The sequence below is a fragment of the Leuciscus leuciscus genome (assembly GCF_965113295.1).
Source record: "Leuciscus leuciscus genome assembly, chromosome: 3".
NCBI classification, from domain to species: Eukaryota; Metazoa; Chordata; class Actinopteri; order Cypriniformes; family Leuciscidae; genus Leuciscus; species Leuciscus leuciscus.
Window position 1 is genome coordinate 66,907,451 of NC_138727.1, and position 20,485 is coordinate 66,927,935.

At 40.9% G+C, this 20,485-nt stretch overlaps 1 protein-coding gene and 1 long non-coding RNA gene across 4 annotated transcripts in view; one reads left to right on the forward strand and one right to left on the reverse strand.

The window, feature by feature from the left end:
• LOC309494163 (NACHT, LRR and PYD domains-containing protein 1 homolog) overlaps nt 1–20,485 on the forward strand; it is a 266,736-nt gene that overhangs the window by 1,804 nt on the left and 244,447 nt on the right. For 2 of the 3 annotated variants that reach the window (XM_082163401.1, XM_082163402.1), the window contains exon 1: nt 18,490–18,558. In XM_082163401.1, the coding sequence (XP_082019527.1) occupies nt 18,505–18,558 (54 nt within the window). In that variant the 5' untranslated portion in view covers nt 18,490–18,504. Of the gene's footprint in view, nt 1–1,851; nt 1,980–2,616; nt 2,740–2,853; nt 2,977–18,489; nt 18,559–20,485 lie in introns of those variants that run through there. The other variant, XM_082163403.1, reaches the window with a different exon arrangement.
• Nucleotides 2,643–20,485, reverse strand: part of LOC309494186 — a 140,294-nt gene continuing 122,451 nt past the window's right edge. Inside the window, exon 3 of the long non-coding RNA XR_014204251.1 lies at nt 2,643–2,696. This is a non-coding gene — a long non-coding RNA (uncharacterized lncRNA). The remainder of the gene's footprint in view (nt 2,697–20,485) is intronic.

The window sequence follows — 20,485 nt, forward strand, 5'->3', positions numbered from 1 at the left end:
AGTACCGTCCATCTTTAACGCGCGCCGCCTATCTCCACTTTTCAGTTAACTGAGATAAAATAGTCTTGTGACGCACATCTAACTCTCTTTCAGATTTAACTAACGAGTGAGTCCTTGTTCCAACATCCTCGTCGCCAATGTTGTAACCTTTCTAGATATTTCGGATCGAACCACACAGACACCAGATTTAACTTCATCCGTCCTTTATCTCCACTTTGTACGTAATGACGTTGATGACGTCACCTCAATACACAACAACACCCATTCCTGTGTGCACACTTGCCACAATAGCAGGGATCTGGCAAACCTTCAGATTTTGAGATTACAATCTCAGGGACTAATAAACTGTCCTTTCTTACAAAACCATCAGCATCTACATTTAAGATGGAGGTGGCGTCTGTAAATGGTGCTTGGACCCAGAGCTTCTGTTGATAATAGGCTCTTTATATATGTTTTCTTGCATTAGTTGAGGTGCAAGCGGTCTTCTCAAAGTCCATCTTAAGGGCATTACTATCGAACGCAGCAATGCGCAGGTCGTCAAATGTCTCCATGTCCGTTGATGGTTTGAGACATTTGACCAAGAATGTTTCCGCCATTTGTATTGCACAACTAAAAGTTGCAAACAAAAGTTGCCTTAAGGATGGCATGTCACTTTTCAATTTTTTTAACCCCCATAATCCACAGATAAATTGAAATTAATTAATTAAAGCTTATCTCACCATGTTTCCCGCTGTAGCCCAGTCCAATGAAGTAATATCTATGTGACACTGGATGGATAAGTTGTTCTCTCACTCTCTCCCGATCTTTTGAAATTTTGTAAGATAAGGTTTCAAATATGAGTAATTGGTACCAACTTATCTGTTCTTTGTGAGGTATAACTTCATGACATGAAGACACTGTAACTTCATCAACTTGTCTGAGACTATGTGATCTACATAGTTGTGATGTACTGGTGATGACATTTTCCCCATTAAAAAAAAAAAAAAAAAACCAAAACATTAGCAGCTAGCTAGCTAACAAACTGTAGTTAGATAGATACAATACACACCAAATTAAATATTAAACCGATACAAATGACCTGCATACAAATCTTACCCAGGACCTCTACTACATTGGATAAATGCTGCGATTATGTCCCGCCCGCGGATGCTCGGCGTCTCTGGAGTGAATGAGGAGTGGGCTGGCCTGGACTCCGGCTTCTGCGTGATGATTGGAGGATCTGTCGAAAGGCTGCGTCTCCTTTTGATTGACAGCGATTTCATACAATAAAAAGTCGCTGCCGCGGAATCTGTTCGAGCTCAGTCCCATCGCGGATATTGAAAGTATAGTCGAAAGACAAACTGCTGCAACCTATTTCTTGGTATTTGCTTGTCGAAATTGCTAGCCAATTTTCATAATACATTTCACACAATTATACATTTATACCTTTATTATATTAGTACATTTATACAATTATACCTAGCTCTGCTGGCCATTGAGAGGACACTGGTCAAGTCACTGGAAAAGACGCCTAGTTGTACAACAGGGTCACAGAGCATTTTCTTGAAAAGGAACGTAGAATTTACGTATAAATAAATGGAAAATTTTTGTGATGTAGGCCGAAAATGAGCTTGCCCTCTTTGAAAGACCAGCAGCCGCCACTGATTTCCACTAAGGCTATGTTTAGGTGAACTAACTAGTCTGTTAAATTAGAAGATAAATATAATTGAGTCCATTTATGATTTAAATGATCAATTCGTTGTGTTATTTATGTTAGCAGGGAACATGTGCTGAAATGAACAGCTTGAATCCACTGTAAATCACTTCAAATTAAAGCATCTGCTAAATGTAATATTAATGTAATTCTCTCAGTGTTTCCATAAAGGGAAGATGTCAGTCAGATCTTCATCTCCAGAACCCAGCTGTGTGTCTATGAAGAGCAATCAATCCATGGATCCTCCTCTTAAATTCAGCGATGAACCAGTGACCTCTGACCCCAGGTGAGACACCGTCTAGTACTGGAAACAATACACAGACTTATACAACATCACAGATCATCTGAAATAATTATTTACTTATGGCGCTTTTCCACTGCATGGTACGATACGGTACGGCTCGCTTTAAATGGTACCTGGTCTGTTGAGGTTCCAAACGTACCGTACCGATACTAAAATGTGATGTGAAAACACTGCAGATCATTGATTGGTCAGACAGAATCGTCACTACCAGCGTCATTGTATTTACGACACGAGACACTAAACCCGCTAGATTTAAATAGCCACATTTAAAAACATCCACATGCCGAGAATCAGGAACACCATCCACTCGATAGGCTCCATTGTTCCTGTGTTGTGCGTTTGAAATGTGGCACGTTTATGATGATGTCTTGGCAGTAGAGGCGGCGCAACTATAACGATCAGTCCCACACACTTTGAAGCGGTACTAACTGCAGTGGAAAAGCAAACGAGCTAAAGCGAACCGAACCGAACCGTGCCGTACCAATTCGAGTCGTACCACGCAGTGGAAAAGCGAAGCGAGCCAAACCATTCCGCGCCGAGTCGAACCGTACCGAGCCGTACCATGCAGTGGAAAAGCGCCATTACAGTGTAAAGATGTATACAAATTATTATATCTTAGTAACTCCAGCAGAGGGAGTCAGAGATCTTCATCTCCAGAACCCAGCTGTGTGTCTATGAAGAGCAATCAATCCATGGATCCTCCTCTTAAATTCAGTGATGAACCAGTGACCTCTGACCCCAGGTGAGACACCGTCCAGTACTGGAAACAATACACAGACTTATACAACATCACAGATCATCTGAAATAATGATCTTACTTACAGTGTAAAGATGTATACAAATTATTATATCTTAGTATCTCCAGCAGAGGGAGTCAGAGATCTTCATCTCCAGAACCCAGCTGTGTGTCGATGAAGAGCAATCAATCCATGGATCCTCCTCTTAAATTCAGCGATGAACCAGTGACCTCTGACCCCAGGTGAGGATAAATGTGGGTGATTAAACTGCTCTATGAGAGTAAAAAAAAACCCCACTGAATGCAGACAGATAGTAATCATTTTATTACTCCAGGGCCCAGTTTTTCAAAAGTAATCCAGTGGGATTTCGGATCACGGATTGGATCAAATCTTGGAAATGGGTTTTACAAAAACAAAAGAGGGATTCTGAACTAAGATCAGAGCATGTAATCCGATCTTACATTTGATCTGGATCAAACCTGCCCTTTGGGTTTTTCAAAACTTTGAACTCTGTTTGGGATCTATTTGATCTAAAAAAAAAACAGGATTATCCTGATCCCATCAGAAGGGTGGAATCAGTTGTGGTTTTTCGAACCAAATAAATCAGAGAGTTTTTTTTTTAAGTGATTGATCACAAAATTAATGTTTACTGATGATAAATACATTTCTTCATATTTGAAGCATATATGAAGCATGTCACATCTAATGAGATATGGTAAACAAAACAAACAAAAAAAAATCATCCGATTTATCCTTATCATATGATCGTGGTTGTATCTCTCTATTAGTGTTACTCGATCTTAGTGCTGCATTTGATACTATTGACCACAACATTCTTTTAAATAGACTCGAAAATTATGTTGACATTAGTGGAACTGCATTAGCATGGTTTAAATCATACTTATCTCTGACCATTATCAGTTTGTAGCAGTAAATGAAGAGATTCATTGCTTTCAATGAAAAATGCGCAACAGTTAGTTAATGCATTCATGACCTCAAGGCTAGATTATTGTAATGCTATCATGGGTGGTTGCCCTGCACGCTTAATAAACAAACTACAGCTGGTCCAAAACGCAGCAGCTCGACTTCGTACCAGAACCAGGTAGTATGACCATATTAGCCTCGTTCTGTCAACACTGCATTGGCTCTAGGGCTGTCACTTTTTATTCGATATTCGAATATGCCTTCGAACATGACGTGAAATATCCGAAATCAAATTATAAATAAACTATCCGGTTTTTAAAGTGCCATGTTTTGCGCATTTTTTACAGTCTATGATTAGATCGTTTGTTTTTTATTTTATTGTTTGACATCTCATCCATTAGCAGGCGCTCTAAACGTATTGTAGCGTAGGCCCATGACCAAATCAAGCGAATAATAGCCAAATAAAATATGCGAATAAAAGCGAATAGATGCGTGTCAGGATGGAGTTCTCTTTCGGGCTTGAACAAACCATAACATAAATTATGCCAAATGTCCGTTTTGTCGAGTGTCCTCATAAGAGCAGTCTTAAATTATTTAAATAAAGTCTTAAATGAATGTAGAGATTTGTGAGATAATGGGACGTGTGTCAGATCGCGTCTCTGTCCGTAGCGGCTAGTAGGGCTGGGCTGGGCGATATGGCCTAAAAAAAAAATCCCCGATTTTTTCACAAAAAATTCGATTTACGATTTAAATCGATTTATTTTTCTTCCCTTAGCCTACTTAAAATCAATCTGCAGATGACAAAGAAATTGTTCAAAACAAGTTTTAACTTTATTTTGTTTTGATTTTCCCTTCTGGGATTTGATCTGGATTTCCCCCTTGGGGTTAAAGTTCAATCAGAAACAACAAGCCAAAAAGACATGATGGCAGGCCCTGCCTTTGTAAACAGTGAAAATGTAACATAACATAACGTAACATAACATGAAATGGGTGGATTGGGATTGGGGTGGAACGTAAAAAAAAAAAAAAGTACATCACAATAAAGTGTATTGTGATTGTCAAAACATTTGGTAACTAAACAGAATTTTTAGTGTTTAGTGACAACACAATGTTTACATGGTACAATGACTGGTATGCTACTGTTTTTATTATTGCTTTCACAATTTTAATTAAATTCTTGTGATTTGATTCTGATCTTGATTCAATATTGATTCCTTTGGATAAATACTAGGTACAGTAGATACACGTTAATTTAAAGCCCTGTCAGATGGTATTATTATTAAAGGTTAAAAATAACATCTCAAATAAAAAATAATGCGTTTTTTTATAACAGCATTATAATATTTTAATGATATAGGTAAAAATATAATAAATATGTAATATAGGCTAGTTATCATATTTGGCGAAAAACTCCTCTCTACAGCAATTATTTTAAATGTCCAACTAACGTGCTATGGTCATTAAATGGCTTTCCAGAGGTAAATGTAGGCTAATGTTACGTGACATATTGTTCTCCAGCTGTTATTATAGACCTCTTTCCGCCGTTGAAAAACACTGATCGATCGATCGATTTTATTTCATTTCGGTAATTTGAACTGTAACGTTATCTTTCAAATTACCTACTGATCATTCGTGTTTATTTAGCCTATAATTAACTAGTAAGTTAGTAAAGAGTAACAGATGATCGGTTCACGTGTTTGAACTCTGTCAGCGATCTGTCAAGCGCCAAAACGGTGTTTATTGTTTGAATTTCGTAATTAAATCGACAGAATCTGAGAGCTGAGAATTTGTTTCATTGCAATAGTAACCTACTTCTCGGTCTTGTCTGTCGGGGTCAGTGTCCTCTTTGCTTCGCGATTTTTCTCTGCGTGAGAAAATGGATGTGTGAAGTAGTGAGAGAGCGTGTAAAAAGTGACGATTGCGTGAGTCTCACGGTGAATTCGGAGAGTTTTTTGGCGGGTGTGCTTGTGCTGCCGCGGTCTAGTTCATTTGCCATATTGTTTGTATCTCTATGGCAAACGCGCGGGGGGAGGAATGAGCCCGTTCGGAGCTGCGGGAGCCCAGAGGGGAGCGTCGGCAAATGTTAAAGAGAAAACCGATTTTCATTAAAAAAAAATCGACGTAAGCTACACATTCGAATTAATCGATAAAATCGATTTATCGCCCAGCCCTAGCGGCTAGTCTTAAAGGTCCCATTCCATGGATAATTTTATTATTTTATAATGTTTCCTGGGGTGCCCTTATAATGTTAGTATGTTTTTTAGATCAATTTTTTTTTATAATTTAGAAATAAAAGGCATTTTTCCTAGCCTGATTTCATCACCTGATTTGAACACTCTGTTTGAAGGGGCGTGTCTGCTGTGAGACTTCAATGTAAACGCCCTCTGCTGTGATTGGCTGACATGCTTGCATATGAAATGTCTGGCATTACATGTGGAACTATCTGGAAAGCTTTTACTATTACAGCTATTATACGTTTTTACTATTACAGCTATCTGGATTAACGAATCGTGAGAAGTTTTTTAAGCATTTAGATCTATTCCCATCACATAAAAGGTTGCAGTGATGAGCATTGAGCAGATGACAGTCTGTTGATCGCGTGAAAAAAGATCTTATCATTGCAACGCAGTTTCTGCACTCACTAATGATTTCACCAATGCAAACATGAGGTATATAAATACAGTAACTGTGCGTTCACACCGCCGCCGACTTGAGCTTCCAAAGTTACCGGAAGTCATTCATTTTCAATGGAAGCTGGCTTCTCTCAGCTGCAAGGAGCGTCAAATCCATCGGCGTCGCGTTTTGGGCGTTTTGAGCGTTTTGAGCGTCAACCAGAAAGTTGAAAGTATCTCAACTTTATGGTAATGAGCTATGACGCGTTTCAGCGGCAAGCAGCGGCAAACGCCAGCAACCAATCGGAATATAGACGTCCTTCGCGCTGGCTGATTCCGGAGAAACATACGATGTAAACTTTCGTTCCTACCAAAACATTAGTTCCGAGAAAATGGAGGAGAAACTGATAATCGTTGTTGCTGGGTTTCCTATCATTTATGATATGACGTTATTTTCATATAGGGACCAGTTACAAAACAGAGAGAGCCCCGGCCGCGCGCGCGCACTCACCTTCACCGTCTTCAAACAATACGTCTTGCTCTCTCTCCCTCGCGCATATTAATCAAAATATTTTTTTTCCCGACCAAATCGGTTATAAAAATGCTGTCATTATAAAAGGTTCCTAGTATCAATGTATTGCTTGTTTTTTTTTCTTTTTACATTTCATGGTGTGACACAGACTTCAGAGCGGCCAAAGCGTCAACAAGCTTCCCCGTACTTTTTTGACAAGCGTCCTTGACTGGGCGGCCAGAGCTTCTTTGCAGCTCAAGTCGGCGGCGGTGTGAACGTACAGTAAGAGATTCGTTGTGCAGTGTAACAGCGTCATTGATTTCATAACGAGTTTTGGCAAGTGTCCAGATAAACTCGCGCTGTGTGATTGACAGCTTGGGCGATTGGAAAGGGATTGTTCTTTGATCGCTATCTGTATATTAATCACAGTTTAAGTAAGATTATTTTCATCCTACTAAGAGAAACGATGTGAAGTTGATCGCTACTTCCATAGTAAATCACTACTTACCGCTTGCTGGAATATAGCTGAAATTGCCCCCTTCGTCAGTATGAAACGCTGAGAGAAGTCTGCTTGATATTATCCCAGGTTAGAAAAACAGTCCGTGGTGAAATGGACAGAGCAAACTAACAACTTCGAATTAAACTTTTGCGGTATCCGATTATAGATAAACATCAACCACGTCTGTCGTTCGCCATCAATACGCCTGTATTCCTGTGGGCGGAGGTTAGTCAAAAAACGGTTCTAGTGATGTCATTAAAGAAGGAAGTAGAGGGGTGTAGTCCAATCCAGCCGTTTTTTGTAGGCGACTTCTGTTAAATAAAATATCTCGCTTGGCATTGAACTTTGAGCTTTATAATTTTACAGATACTGTATTATTTATACTCTAACAACAACTTTACACACTAACTAAAGTTTGAAACATGGGATCACGAAGAATGGGACCTTTAAAGTGTCATTAATGTTAATCAAAGAACAAAGGTAAGAGAGTAAATTACTAACTTAGACCTGGCGCCAAGAGGATTATTATACCGGTAGCCTAATCATGAATGCACTCCGCTATCTTTTAACACATCTCTGGCGAACGGCTTTTTCAGCCGATCAGATGGTGGACCTGCACCTAGACACGACCACAACTCATGATGTAGTCATCCGGGCCGTATCCAGATCAGATCGAGGACCTGCGCCTAGACACGACCACAGCGCATGATGTAGTCAGCCAGATCCGGACCGTATCCAGATCAGATGGTGGACCTGCGCCTTGACACGACCACAACACATGATGTAGTCAGCCGTATCCGGGCCGTATCCAGATCAGATGGAGGACCTGCGCCTAGACACGACCACAACACATGATGTAGTCAGCCGGATCCGGGCCGTATCCAGATCAGATGGTGGACCTGCACCTAGACACGACCACAACTCATGATGTAGTCAGCCGGATCCGGGCCGTATCCAGATCAGAGGGTGGACCTGCACCTTGACACAACCACAACTCATGATGTAGTCAGCCGGATCCGGGCCGTATCCAGATCAGAGGGTGGACCTACGCCTTGACACAACCACAACACATGATGTAGTCAGCCGGATCCGGGCCGTATCCAGATCAGATGGTGGACCTGAACCTAGACACGACCACAACTCATGATGTAGTCAGCCGGATCCGGGCCGTATCCAGATCAGATGGAGGACCTGCGCCTAAACACGACCACAACACATGATGTAGTCAGCCGGATCCAGGCCGTATCCAGATCAGATGGAGGACCTGCTCCTAGACACGACCACAACGCATTATGTAGTCAGCCGGATCCGGGCCGGATCCAGATTAGATGGTGGACCTGCACCTAGACACGACCACAACTCATGATGTAGTCAGCCAGATCCGGGCCGTATCCAGATCAGAGGGTGGACCTGCGCCTAGACACAACCACAACACATCATTGAAGTAACAGCAGAGATTGTGCCAACTAGACTCTCCCCTGTGAAGGCCTCATCAACACGACAGCCAGTGGCACTGATCCTCAACAAACCAGTCTCCATACCGGCATGATGACTCCGATCTTCAACCAGATGGAACTAGATAAAATATTTTGAATATTCCGATCCCAATCTGACTTCTGACCTGTGATGCTTCCTGAATCATAATCATACAGTGTTTGTTTGTTTGGCCTGAGGAGAACTGACCCCCCTACTGAGCCTGGTTTCTCCCAAGGTTTTTTTTCTCTATTCTGTCACCGATGGAGTTTTGGTTCCTTGCCACTGTCACCTCTGACTTGCTTAGTTGGGGACATTTAATATTCAACAATATTATTTATCTGACTGCATTGACACCATTGTATGAGTACTGAACTGAGCTGGACAATGACATTACTGTTTTCTCACAGCTGCTATAAAGCTACCAGCTGCCATATTACTCTGTAGCCCAAGACTGGTTGCCCACTGAAGTACCTGGATTGGGAGACCTGGGAAAACCAGGTTGCTGCTGGAAGATTTGTTAGTGAGGTCAGTAGGGGGTGCTCACCCTGTGGTCCGTGTGGGTCCTAACTCCCCTGTAAAGTGATGGGGACACTATGCTGTCAAAGAGCACCGTCCTTTGGATGAGACGTTAAACCAAGGTCCTGACTCTTGTGGTCATTAAAACAATCCCAGGATGTCCTCCGGAAAAAGGGAAAAATCCTGACCAAATTTGCCCAGTGGCCTCTGTCCATCATGGGCTCCTAATCATCCCCATATACTGATTGGCTTCATCACTCTGTCTCCTCTCCACCAATAAGCTGGTGTGTGGTGGGCGTTTTGGCGCAATATGGCTGCCGTCGTATCATCCAGGTGGATGCTGCACATTGGTGGTGGTTGAGGAGATTCCCCCTTCCATATGTAAAGTGCTTTAAGTACCTAGAAAAGCGCTATATAAATGTAACGTATTATTATTATTATTAGATAAATGAACTATTATTTTTCATTTTATTGCCATTACTCTCCTGTATGACTGTAAAGTTGTGTTAAAACTATCTGTATTCTAAAAAGCGCTATATAACTAAAGGTGACTTGACTTGACTTTGTGAACAACTCTAGACGAGCTTGATCGATGTTGAGTTGGCTGCTGGTGCGATCGTAGAGGAGAACTCTGAAGGGCTCCTCTATACAAAATGACCTCCTTTGGAATGCTTAGTACTTAGCAACAGCAGCTTTTTAAATCCTTTTCTTGCAGCATCTGTGCAACTTGAACTTGTTTTTTCCATCCACTCCAGAGTTTGTTCCTCTTCAGAGCGGCTGTGATGGGTTTTGTTCCCTGTGTCCTCTCTGCAACAAAGAGTTTGTACCGCTTTTGGCCCATCCTCTCTGCAACCTAAATAGCATCCACAATAGCTTGGTCTGCTAATTCTCTTGAGTCCAGCTTCTGAAGGTTGTTGCTGTCCTCTGTGAAGGGGTTTTCCATTTCCTCAATCACTTCAACCAATGCACTCACAACCAATGCACTCACATGTCTTAAGAATTTCAGCTAGTCACTTTTGGCCTGTTAATGATGTCTGTTTTCAGAGACACCTTTACTGCTGAACTCCATGGCATTCTCAAACTAATGAATTAGATGAGACGCTTCTGGTCCAGTGACAGTGAGGGAATCCTGGTTTTGTATCAGACCAACTGTTCCTCCATCTCCCTTCACATGAACATTGTTTTGCTGATGCTCTTGATCTATAGCCATTGTTGAAAACCCTTTTTTTCTTTTTTCCTTTGCCACACCTGGGTTGGTTTTAGATAGACCCACCATGTCTTTAACATGAACAGGCAACCAGCGTGCATAATTTGTGTGGTCAAGGCTGAAGCACCATGGGACAAGCTTTGTCATGCTATCAACAGAGAGACTGAAGTTAGCCTCACGCAGGGATCTTACAAATGACTAGACAATGATCTCCATCTACAGGGCACTGTGCCAAAACAGAAACTGAGGACTTTCTTGCTGTCTCGTGGTACACCAGTTGTCAATGGTGACAAGCAGACCAGCAGATAGTCTTGATTCAGTGTACTGGTTGTAGGATTTTGACATCAGGATGTGGAGATTACTGGCAGTTGCTTGATGTGCACACATTGTCCGTGTGACATGGGATGCTTTCCGGAAGGACTCTGCAACTCCATGGGTAGCTATATTGGCTTGACCAAAGGCTTCCACCCAACCACTACCTTCTAGCCAGTCTCCTAGTATCTTGAGACCCGCCACCTCAAAATGCAGTCTTCCTAAGACACTGACAAAATTATCTTCTCCATGTGTAAAGGGCCAACTCAACTGTATTTGTTTGGCTATGCTGTACCGAGGCTGGTTCACAGGGACAATGGTTAGCCTACTTGTTCTGTATTTACCCTCTGTACTGCTTGATTGATGACATTCATTGCATGATGATTCATGGCCACTGATTTGGAGTTATCAGAATATTGGGGAAGTTGAGCTAAGATTGCAGGAGGGAGCTCCTTTCGTTGCAGCCGATTGGCATGAAAGGCTGGCCAGGAAATGTGTTCTACTGGTCAATCTTACAGGACACAGTTAGATACTGCGATTTCATTGTAATCCTTCTCCTTTCATTGTAATCCTTACCCTCCTTCTCTCTACTTTCAGAGGCAGAAGTCTCCAATCTCCTCCTTTCCAAACGCCCTACCACCTGTCCGCTTGATCCTATTCCCAACTAACCTGCTTCAAGCTATTTCATCCTTGGTTGTACCCACACTCACACACATCATAAACACCTCTATTCACACTGGTACCTTTCCCACAGCATTTAAGCAAGCTCGTATAACCCCACTGCTTAAGAAACCCACTCTAAATCCAGCACATCTGGAGAATTACAGACCGGTATCTCTCCTTCCATTCGTCGCGAAAACATTTGAACGAGTTGTTTTCAACCAGATCTCTTCCTTCCTTACACAGAACAACCTCTTGGACAACAATCAGTCTGGTTTTAAAAGCGGACACTCAACTGAGACTGCCCTGCTCTCAGTAATTGGAGTTCTGAGACTGGCAAGAGCAGCTTCCAAATCCTCAGTTCTCATCCTGCTGGATCTGTCTGCTGCCTTTGACACAGTTAACCACCAGATCCTCCTGTCAACCCTAAAGATGAAGGGCATCTCGGGAACCGCACTCCAATGGTTCAAGTCTTACCTCTCAGGTGGGTCCTTTAGGGTATCGTGGAGGGGCGTGGTGTCTGAGACCCAACATCTAGCTACTGGAGTGCCTCAGGGCTCAGTGCTTGGACCACTTCTCTTCTCCATCTACATGACATCACTCGGATCTGTGATTCAGACACATGGCTTTTCCTATCACTGCTACGCTGATGACACACAACTCTACCTCTCATTCCAGCCCGACGATCTGACGGTAGCCGATCGTATCTCAGCCTGCCTGACAGACATTTCTGGCTGGAAGAAGGACCATCACCTTCAACTAAACCTTGCGAAGACAGAGCTACTCGTGGTCCCGGCCAACCCAACACTTCACCACAACTTCACCATTCAGCTAGACTCTATACATCTATAACTCCATCTAGGTCAGCCAGGAACCTTGGTGTGGTAATTGATGATCAATTGAACTTCACAGACCACATTGCTAGAACTGCCCGGTCATGTAGATTTGCCTTGTACAACATTAGGAGGATCAGGCCGCTTCCTATCAGAACATGCTACTCAACTCCTTGTCCAAGCGTTAGTTTTATCCAGACTTGACTATTGTAACGCTCTCCTGGCTGGTCTTCCAGCATGCAGGGTCAAACCTCTGCAACTGATCCAGAACGCCGCAGCTAGAGTGGTCTTTAACGAGCCGAAAAGGGCACATGTCACTCCTCTCCTCAAAAAATTGCACTGGTTGCCAGTTGCCGCTTGCATCAAATTCAAGTCACTGACGTTTGCCTACAGAACAACCACTGGTTCTGCTCCCTTTTACTTTAACTCTTTACTTCAGACTTATGTGCCATCCAGGAACTTGCGCTCTGCAAGTGAACGACGTCTTGTGGTGCCATCTCAAAGAGGCACAAAATCACATTATCTGACCTTCACCTGGACTGTTCCCTGCTGGAGGATTGATCTGCCTAACTCAACCAGAGCTGCTGAGTCCATAGCCACTTTCAAGAAATGGCTGAAGACACTTCTTTTTCGACAGCACTTGATCCAGTAATGCTAACATTATTAAAGAACCGCTATAAAGCCAAAACAATCTCTGTTACCTTAAATTATACGTTTATCTCTGTGAAGCTGCTTTGAAACAATCTACATTGTTAAAAGCGCTATATAAATGAAGATGACTTGACTTGACTAACACTTTCTCTACTACTCTATTCTATTCTGGTCTATAACATACATTTAAAAAAAAAAAAATCTGCGTTAGATTATTCTGAGAAGGGTCATAGCACTTGCATATTGTTGTGCTATTGTTGTACTGTTAGTTTAACTGCTTCTATTGTTCTCATTTGTAAGTCGCTTTGGATAAAAGCGTCTGCTAAATGAATAAATGTAAATGTCTCACAACGCCACTGAATTAAAAATTAACTGTTCACCTGAACAGTTTATGATGTTTTATATGTAATTATCATTGTAATCCTTGACCATCAAATAATAGGGGCAGACATTTTCCATGTTATCATGTTTGGTTCAGGAGATATAATACATCAAAATACATAATTTGGTTATGGCATAAAGCAAAATGGCCACCATTTCCGCCACAAGGGTTTTTTTGTGATGGCTCCATTTCTGAAAATGGTCAGGGCCCCAAACTGTTTACCAGTTTACCAAGTTTCATGCTTTAATAATAAAGTGCCGATTTTCACATATTACCTGGACTGTGTAATTTTTGATTTCAACTTAAATCTATGGACCAACTGAAATGTAAGACAATTATTCAGAAAATACAAGCTTGACATCTGTTTGATTTACTATATTATTTACATTTTGATTTAATTCATACATTAAATCCTTCATTTTTTTTTTATTGTTTCAGCAGTGTGTATAGAGATGATCAGACTGGAGACCAGGATTTTCCTCAACCAGTGAAGGATGAACTACAGAGAGTCAAACACAGACACAAAGCCAGCATGAAGAACAAGTATGAGAGATTATTTGAGGGACTGAAACTCCAAGGGAATGAAACCCTCCTGAACAGGATCTACACACAGCTCTACATCACAGAGGGAGAGAGAGAAGGAGTGAATGAAGCACATGAGGTTTTACAGATGGAGACAAAAGACAGATTGCAACTCTCACAAGCCCCTCCAATCTACTGCAATGACATCTTTAAAGCCTCTCCTGAACCAGGACGCGAGGAGAAAGAGCAGATCAAGACTGTTCTCACTAAAGGCATCGCTGGAATCGGGAAAACCGTCTCTGTGCAGAAGTTCATTCTGGACTGGGCCGAGGGAAAAGACAATCAGGATGTAGATTTCATGTTTGTGCTTCCATTTCGAGAGCTGAACTTGATCCGAGATCATCAGTACAGTCTTCACAGACTTCTGCTGGACTTTCATCCTGAACTTCAAGATCTGGACTCAAAGATTTATGAGGAGTGTAAAGTTGTGTTCATCTTTGATGGTCTGGATGAAAGCAGAATCACACTGATGTTTTCAGACGCTCAGGAAGTTTCTGATGTGACTGAGACTTCATCAGTGGGTGTGTTGATGTCAAAGCTCATGAAAGGAGATCTGCTTCCCTCGGCTCTCATCTGGATCACCTCCAGACCAGCAGCAGCCAATCAGATCCCCTCCGAATACATCCACCGTCTGACAGAGATTCAGGGATTCAATGAGCCTCAGAAGGAGGAATATTTCAGGAAGAGAATCAGTGACGAGCATCAAGCCAGCAGAATCATCTCACACATCAGAAGAACAGAAAGCCTCCACATCATGTGCCGCGTACCCGCCTTCTGCTGGATCTCCTCCACTGTGCTTCAGAAGCTCCTGGAAGAAGATCTGAGTGCAGAAATCCCTCAAACTCTGACTGAAATGTACATCCACTTCCTGCTGATTCAGATCAACATGAGGAATCAGAAGTATGAAGAGAGAGATCCAGAGAAACTCCTGCAGTCCAACAGAGAAATGATTGTGAAACTTGCTGAAGTGGCTTTCCATCAGCTGATGAAGGGCAATGTGATGTTCAATGAGGAGGACCTGATTGAGAGCGGCATAGACGTCACTGACGCCTCAGTGCATTCTGGGATTTGCACTGAGATCTTTAAGGAGGAATCTGTGATTCATCAGAGGAAAGTCTACAGCTTCATTCATCTGAGCGTTCAGGAGTTTCTCGCTGCTTTCTATGTGTTTTACTGCTATTTAATGAAGAACAAGGAACCACTGCGGCTTCTGGGTGAATTCAGGTCTGATGAAGTCTCTCTGTATGATCTACTAACATCAGCAGTAGATAAAGCCCGCTGGACTAAGAATGGACAGCTGGGTCTGTTCCTGCGGTTCCTGCTGGGCGTCTCACTGGAGTCCAATCAGAGACTCTTACAGTATCTACTGACACACACAGAGAACAGCTCAGAGAGCATCAGAGAAACCACACAGTACATTAAACAGAAGATCAAAGATCCAGATGGTTATAATAATATGTTTCATCTCTTCCATCAATCCATCAGTCTGTTCCTCTGTCTGCTGGAAGTGAAAGATCAGACTCTGGGCAGAGACACTGATGAGTTTATAAAATCAGACAAACACTGCTCAAAAGTCATGCGCAACATTGTCAGTACAGCAGTCTTTTGGAGTATAAAAAAGGAGTTTGATAGGTTGCGTTGCACCAAGAAGGATTCATCTTAAATCTAGATTAAATCAATGATTATGTAATAATTCTGTTGCACCAAACTTTAAACCTTGTTTAAAAATAAGCAAGTTTATATTTAGGATGGATTAACTTTAGTCCTGTTGCTCCATAACTTTAAATTTATATATAAATATTAATTTGGGATTAATTTTAAATTTACAGGGAATAAAATGTAAATAAAATAAAGTGCACCTACGATAAAATATGTGGCTGATTGAACAAAGACAGAAACAATAAGTGTGTTGTCAGGTATCAGGTGTTTATTACAGATAAAAATGAAAAATAAAGTGCATTGATCCGGCTTGTGTGAGGGCCTGCTATCAAGTCCGGGACGAGGATCCGTCACTCATCTCACCTCGATGTTAGACAAAGAAAAGAAGAGAGGAATACATTTATTATTTAATGGCAGTGGTGATGAGGTGAGCGTCCGTTATCCCTGTCTCTTGATAATTTTTCCAGCCCTGCTCCACATACTGGGTGGCACTCAAACGGACAGGGCGGCGCTGTCAAGAGAGGAGATAATTGATTAATTTATACTATTCATACCTTTAAATTAAACTTAAAATATATTTCCAGGCTTATGAAATATGCACATGCTGCCGCAATGTTTGCTTGATCAGTAATGGTCTCTCTATGTAGCAGTTTATAACGACAGCTGATATTTTACGTCATTTTACATTTAAGTTTATTTCCTTTATCGGCAAGAGCTACTTATGTCAGAGAGAGAGTTTCTGGTGGACAATAAAGAAGGAATTTAAAGCTGTTTAATTAAAATGGCGAATCCATCGTGGCAGAGAAAATTCAGCATTCATTTGATTTGTGGATTAATTTCAAGTTTAACCGCCATAGACTGAAAGTTTTTAATTTGCACATGTTTTGTCTTGCTAGTTTACACATTCAATCAGTTTTAAACCATTCCAGCGCTAGAAGAGGCAAAAGAGAATTAAATTCGGTACTCGCACACTGTTTTCAGAAGGGTAGCAGAGCAGTCATTTGGGAATCTGTATCCAGAAAAGCCCAACACAGTGCTGTCTTGAGTTTCTGCACTCAGAAAACTTACACCCCTGTGTGTCTCTGGCATTTCTTACTCTTACTCTTACTCTTACTCGACGTGTGTAATTGGCATGATACATTTTTACCTAACAAATAAAATGTTATATTTGATATCTGTCTATCATTGACTTGGCAGGTTGTATGGAAGTGGCTTAGTAAACTACACTTTTTTTGTACAAATGAGCAGTAGGCAACTGTCTAAAGAGGTATTAGCTAACTCTACACCCTCTGACCAAAATCAGACTGGCACGATTGTGTCTGTGAGATCCACGTAACCCGGGGCGTGTGACTCTGTGCGGCATTGGGTGCCGAATGAACGGATAATTGAAAGTATGGGATACCCAGAATAATTAAATATCTAAATTAATCAATAACCAATATATATTATTAGTTCCTAATTAGAAACACGATCCAAATTTGATAATTATATAAAATTGGAGTCAGATTAAGTGCGGAGCTTAAGTACTATTGAAACTAAATTCTAATACATTAAGTGAACTTCACTGAAGCGCTGAAAAGACATACACGCACTATCCCTTCGCCCACACCGTTGGATCCGCAGTTGGGCTGACGGGTGGTCCTGACATCACTCGCCTGTCTCATCTGAGAGAGAGCAAACCCCTGATGCTGAACACCCACATGCCTCCAGTGGCTCCCATTCCTGATACTCAGACTGTGCTCCGATAGAAGAAGAAATCAGGGCAGATTAATCCAGCAATGCATGCTTAGAAGTAGCACCCCCTCCTCACAGTCTTGCTCATCATCCCCTTGCCCTGATAACCTTGACCGTCAACCAGGAGTATCAGCACAAGTCCGTCAGACTACAGGTGACCATCGGCCCCCTCCTCTTCCCCCTTAGCAGCAGCTATTTAAAAAGTGCGACCCCCCCCTCCCTCCTCTTCCCCCTTAGCAGCAGCTATTTAAAAAGTTTTTAACATTATAGCCATTCAGCATTACACTGTAATTGAAAGCTATCAATCTTTTAACATTTATTATGCTTCAACAATATAACTTTTAATTTAAGTGAACTTAAAACAATCCTCACATAAACCCAAAATAAATGTAATATAACTTAAAATTAATTTGCATAGTTAAAACATATTAATTGATTGAGATTTATTGAGTCATTTGCATAAAATTAAGGCGACAAATGTAGTGAATGTGTGTGTTTTCTCATCGGGCACTGAACAGAGTCCCTCATTAAGAGGCTAAAAGCAGGTTTAAAACTTGCCCCATTGAAGTCAACAGGGTGCAAATTTTAAAAAGAGGATAACTCGGTCTAGGCAACACCGATTTTTGTCGTTGTTCTCTATATTGACAGCACTCCAAATTTACAAAAAAATGAGCTCAATGTTAAAATTGACCGGAGTTCTCCTTTAAGTCCGAATCTCGCGATAATTAGTACGTCACCCAGGTAATTCTCGCCTACTCTTTTGGATTCGTAGGTGTTGTGTTTGTCTAACACAAATTAGAGTCGAGACAACGATGGGTAATTCTTCTTTTCTTTACTGTGCAATATCAGAATGAACAACTTTTGTGAACACATGTGTTTCTTCTTTCTTTAGACAATTCACTGGCCAACCAGAATCTAACCCTGAGTAAATCTAGATTGGCCAAGCAGTGCTTATTCCTGAGTTTACTCTTGGTGCATTCTACTCAATACACTACAGTAGGCTACATACTTTTTCGCTCGCCTACTCTTTTTCCCATACTAAATAGTAGGTAAGTATGCGGTTTCGAACGTAGCCGTGTAGAAACTCTTCAATTCGCCTCAGGGTTTTCATGTTTCAGGTCAGGTGAGCTCTGATGCACAGGAGCAGGTGGAACAGGTGTGACGACTCTCTCCTTCAGGAAACAGATCGTCAAAAACAAGTTAAAACACTTGATGGATGAGGAGAAGACGCCATTTCGGAGACTCTCACAAATGTCACACTTTACGGTCAGTTATTTGCTTCTGATTTGATGTGTAGGCCTACATATTATCAGAGATGGGGGACTCGAGTCACATGACTTGACTCGAGTCAGACTCGAGTCGCAAAATTAAGGACTTGAGACTTGCTTGACTAAATAAAGAAAATGACTCGACTTGACTTTGACTTGAGATCCAATGACTCGAGACTTGACTTGACTTGAACTGTATGACTCGAGAATGACTTGATATACATTTTTATATAAATCATCACAACATCAATTGATGAACAAAATGAAAGCAACGGAACCATTGACGCCAGTCATCAGATTCTGCGCGATTGCGTGACGCTGCACAAGCCCTGAAAAAACAAACATCGCGGTGAGCGCGGCAGCGCGCTAAATACAAAAACATCTCCCAGCATCGTTTCTTGTTGGATATAAAGACTAAAATTTACCATATTCATACAAGAAGATTTGCTGTACGCATAATAACTGGCAAGGGATATCGGACGACCATCACAAGCTCGAACAGTCGAACTTCATTCACCACGTCTAAAAGTAAGCTATGGCTTGTTTAACCTGTTTGTTAATTTGACTTTCTTTAAAACTAAATCTTTAAAACTAGAGAGAATATTGGTCAAAACAGCATGCCTCTTTATACACAATTATGTTTTCAAATGTAGCTTAATGTTGTCAATATTCAAATGATAATTAATGATGGCATATGTTTTGTATAACATTTGCCACATTTCTTTAGAATCATGCTTTAAAGCCAAATATATTGTTCTTTCCAATGACAAAAAACAACATAGAAAACATAGTCGTGTTTTATGTTTCTCTTAAAGCAGGGTTAGATGTTATCAGGGGGTTGGGGGCAAAATGCCAGCAGAATAAATATGCACCCAAAATTCAAAATGTGGTGGAAAAATTGCCCTAGTATGAGTTATTTTTATAATTAGCCTAGGCGGATTTAACTTCATATTTAAAAATATATAACTTATATAAAGGGGATGCCAGTTTGAAGAATGCCATTTGGTGGCATAGGAACCATTATACTTTTTGTGAATTGTTTAAATACCTTTTAATGGTCTTCTGCAATGTTTGAGGCATATTTTTTTTTTCATGATTTAATGTTGGCCTAATTTCAGTTACATTTACATTTTAGGCTATGTAGTTTGAAATTTTTTTTTATTTTTATTTTTTTTATTTTTATTGTAGTAATCACTCAGCTGTATGTGGAAATGCATATTTTAAAAAAAAATGTTGCAAATAAAACCATAGTCCACAACTTCTGTAGTTTTAACTTATTTTAATATATAAATTCAGTGAAATCATCAAACGTGTGTATGACTTGCCAGTGACTTGTGACCCAAGCTATGACTTGACTTGACTTGCTTGACATAAAGCAGTGACTTGACTTGACTTGACTTGCTTTTCGCAAAATTGACTTGGACTTGCTTGATACTTGAAGGTTAAAGACTTGAGACTTGCTTGTGACTTGCACATGTGTGACTTACTCCCACCTCTGCATATTATTATCACACGTGCGTCGTTAGATCTGTGTGTCTGTAACTCGTTTGTTGGCTCAGTTTATGCAGAACAGAATAGCCTCTAAACCGCCTTTCTTTTTTCTGTTTCATGTCAGAAATAAAGCTTGATTTCTTATTCTCCCATTCATGTATACGAAATGAGTTCATGATGTTTAAGTTTATTTGTCATGTGCATAAAGTTAGTGAGAGATTGTACATTGAAACGCTTGTATTCTACAACAGTACAATTATACCTGCCGTGATTATTGATTAATCGTCTGCTCGCTGTTATTCTATATAATCTCAGTTATTTGAGAGAACCACAATAAGTTTTCAGTTTACATTTGAGTCGCCTTTTGCCAAAGAATTAAAAACCAGCTTTCTGAAGTACACAAAGATTGTCAGAAAGACCCTTAATATGAAATG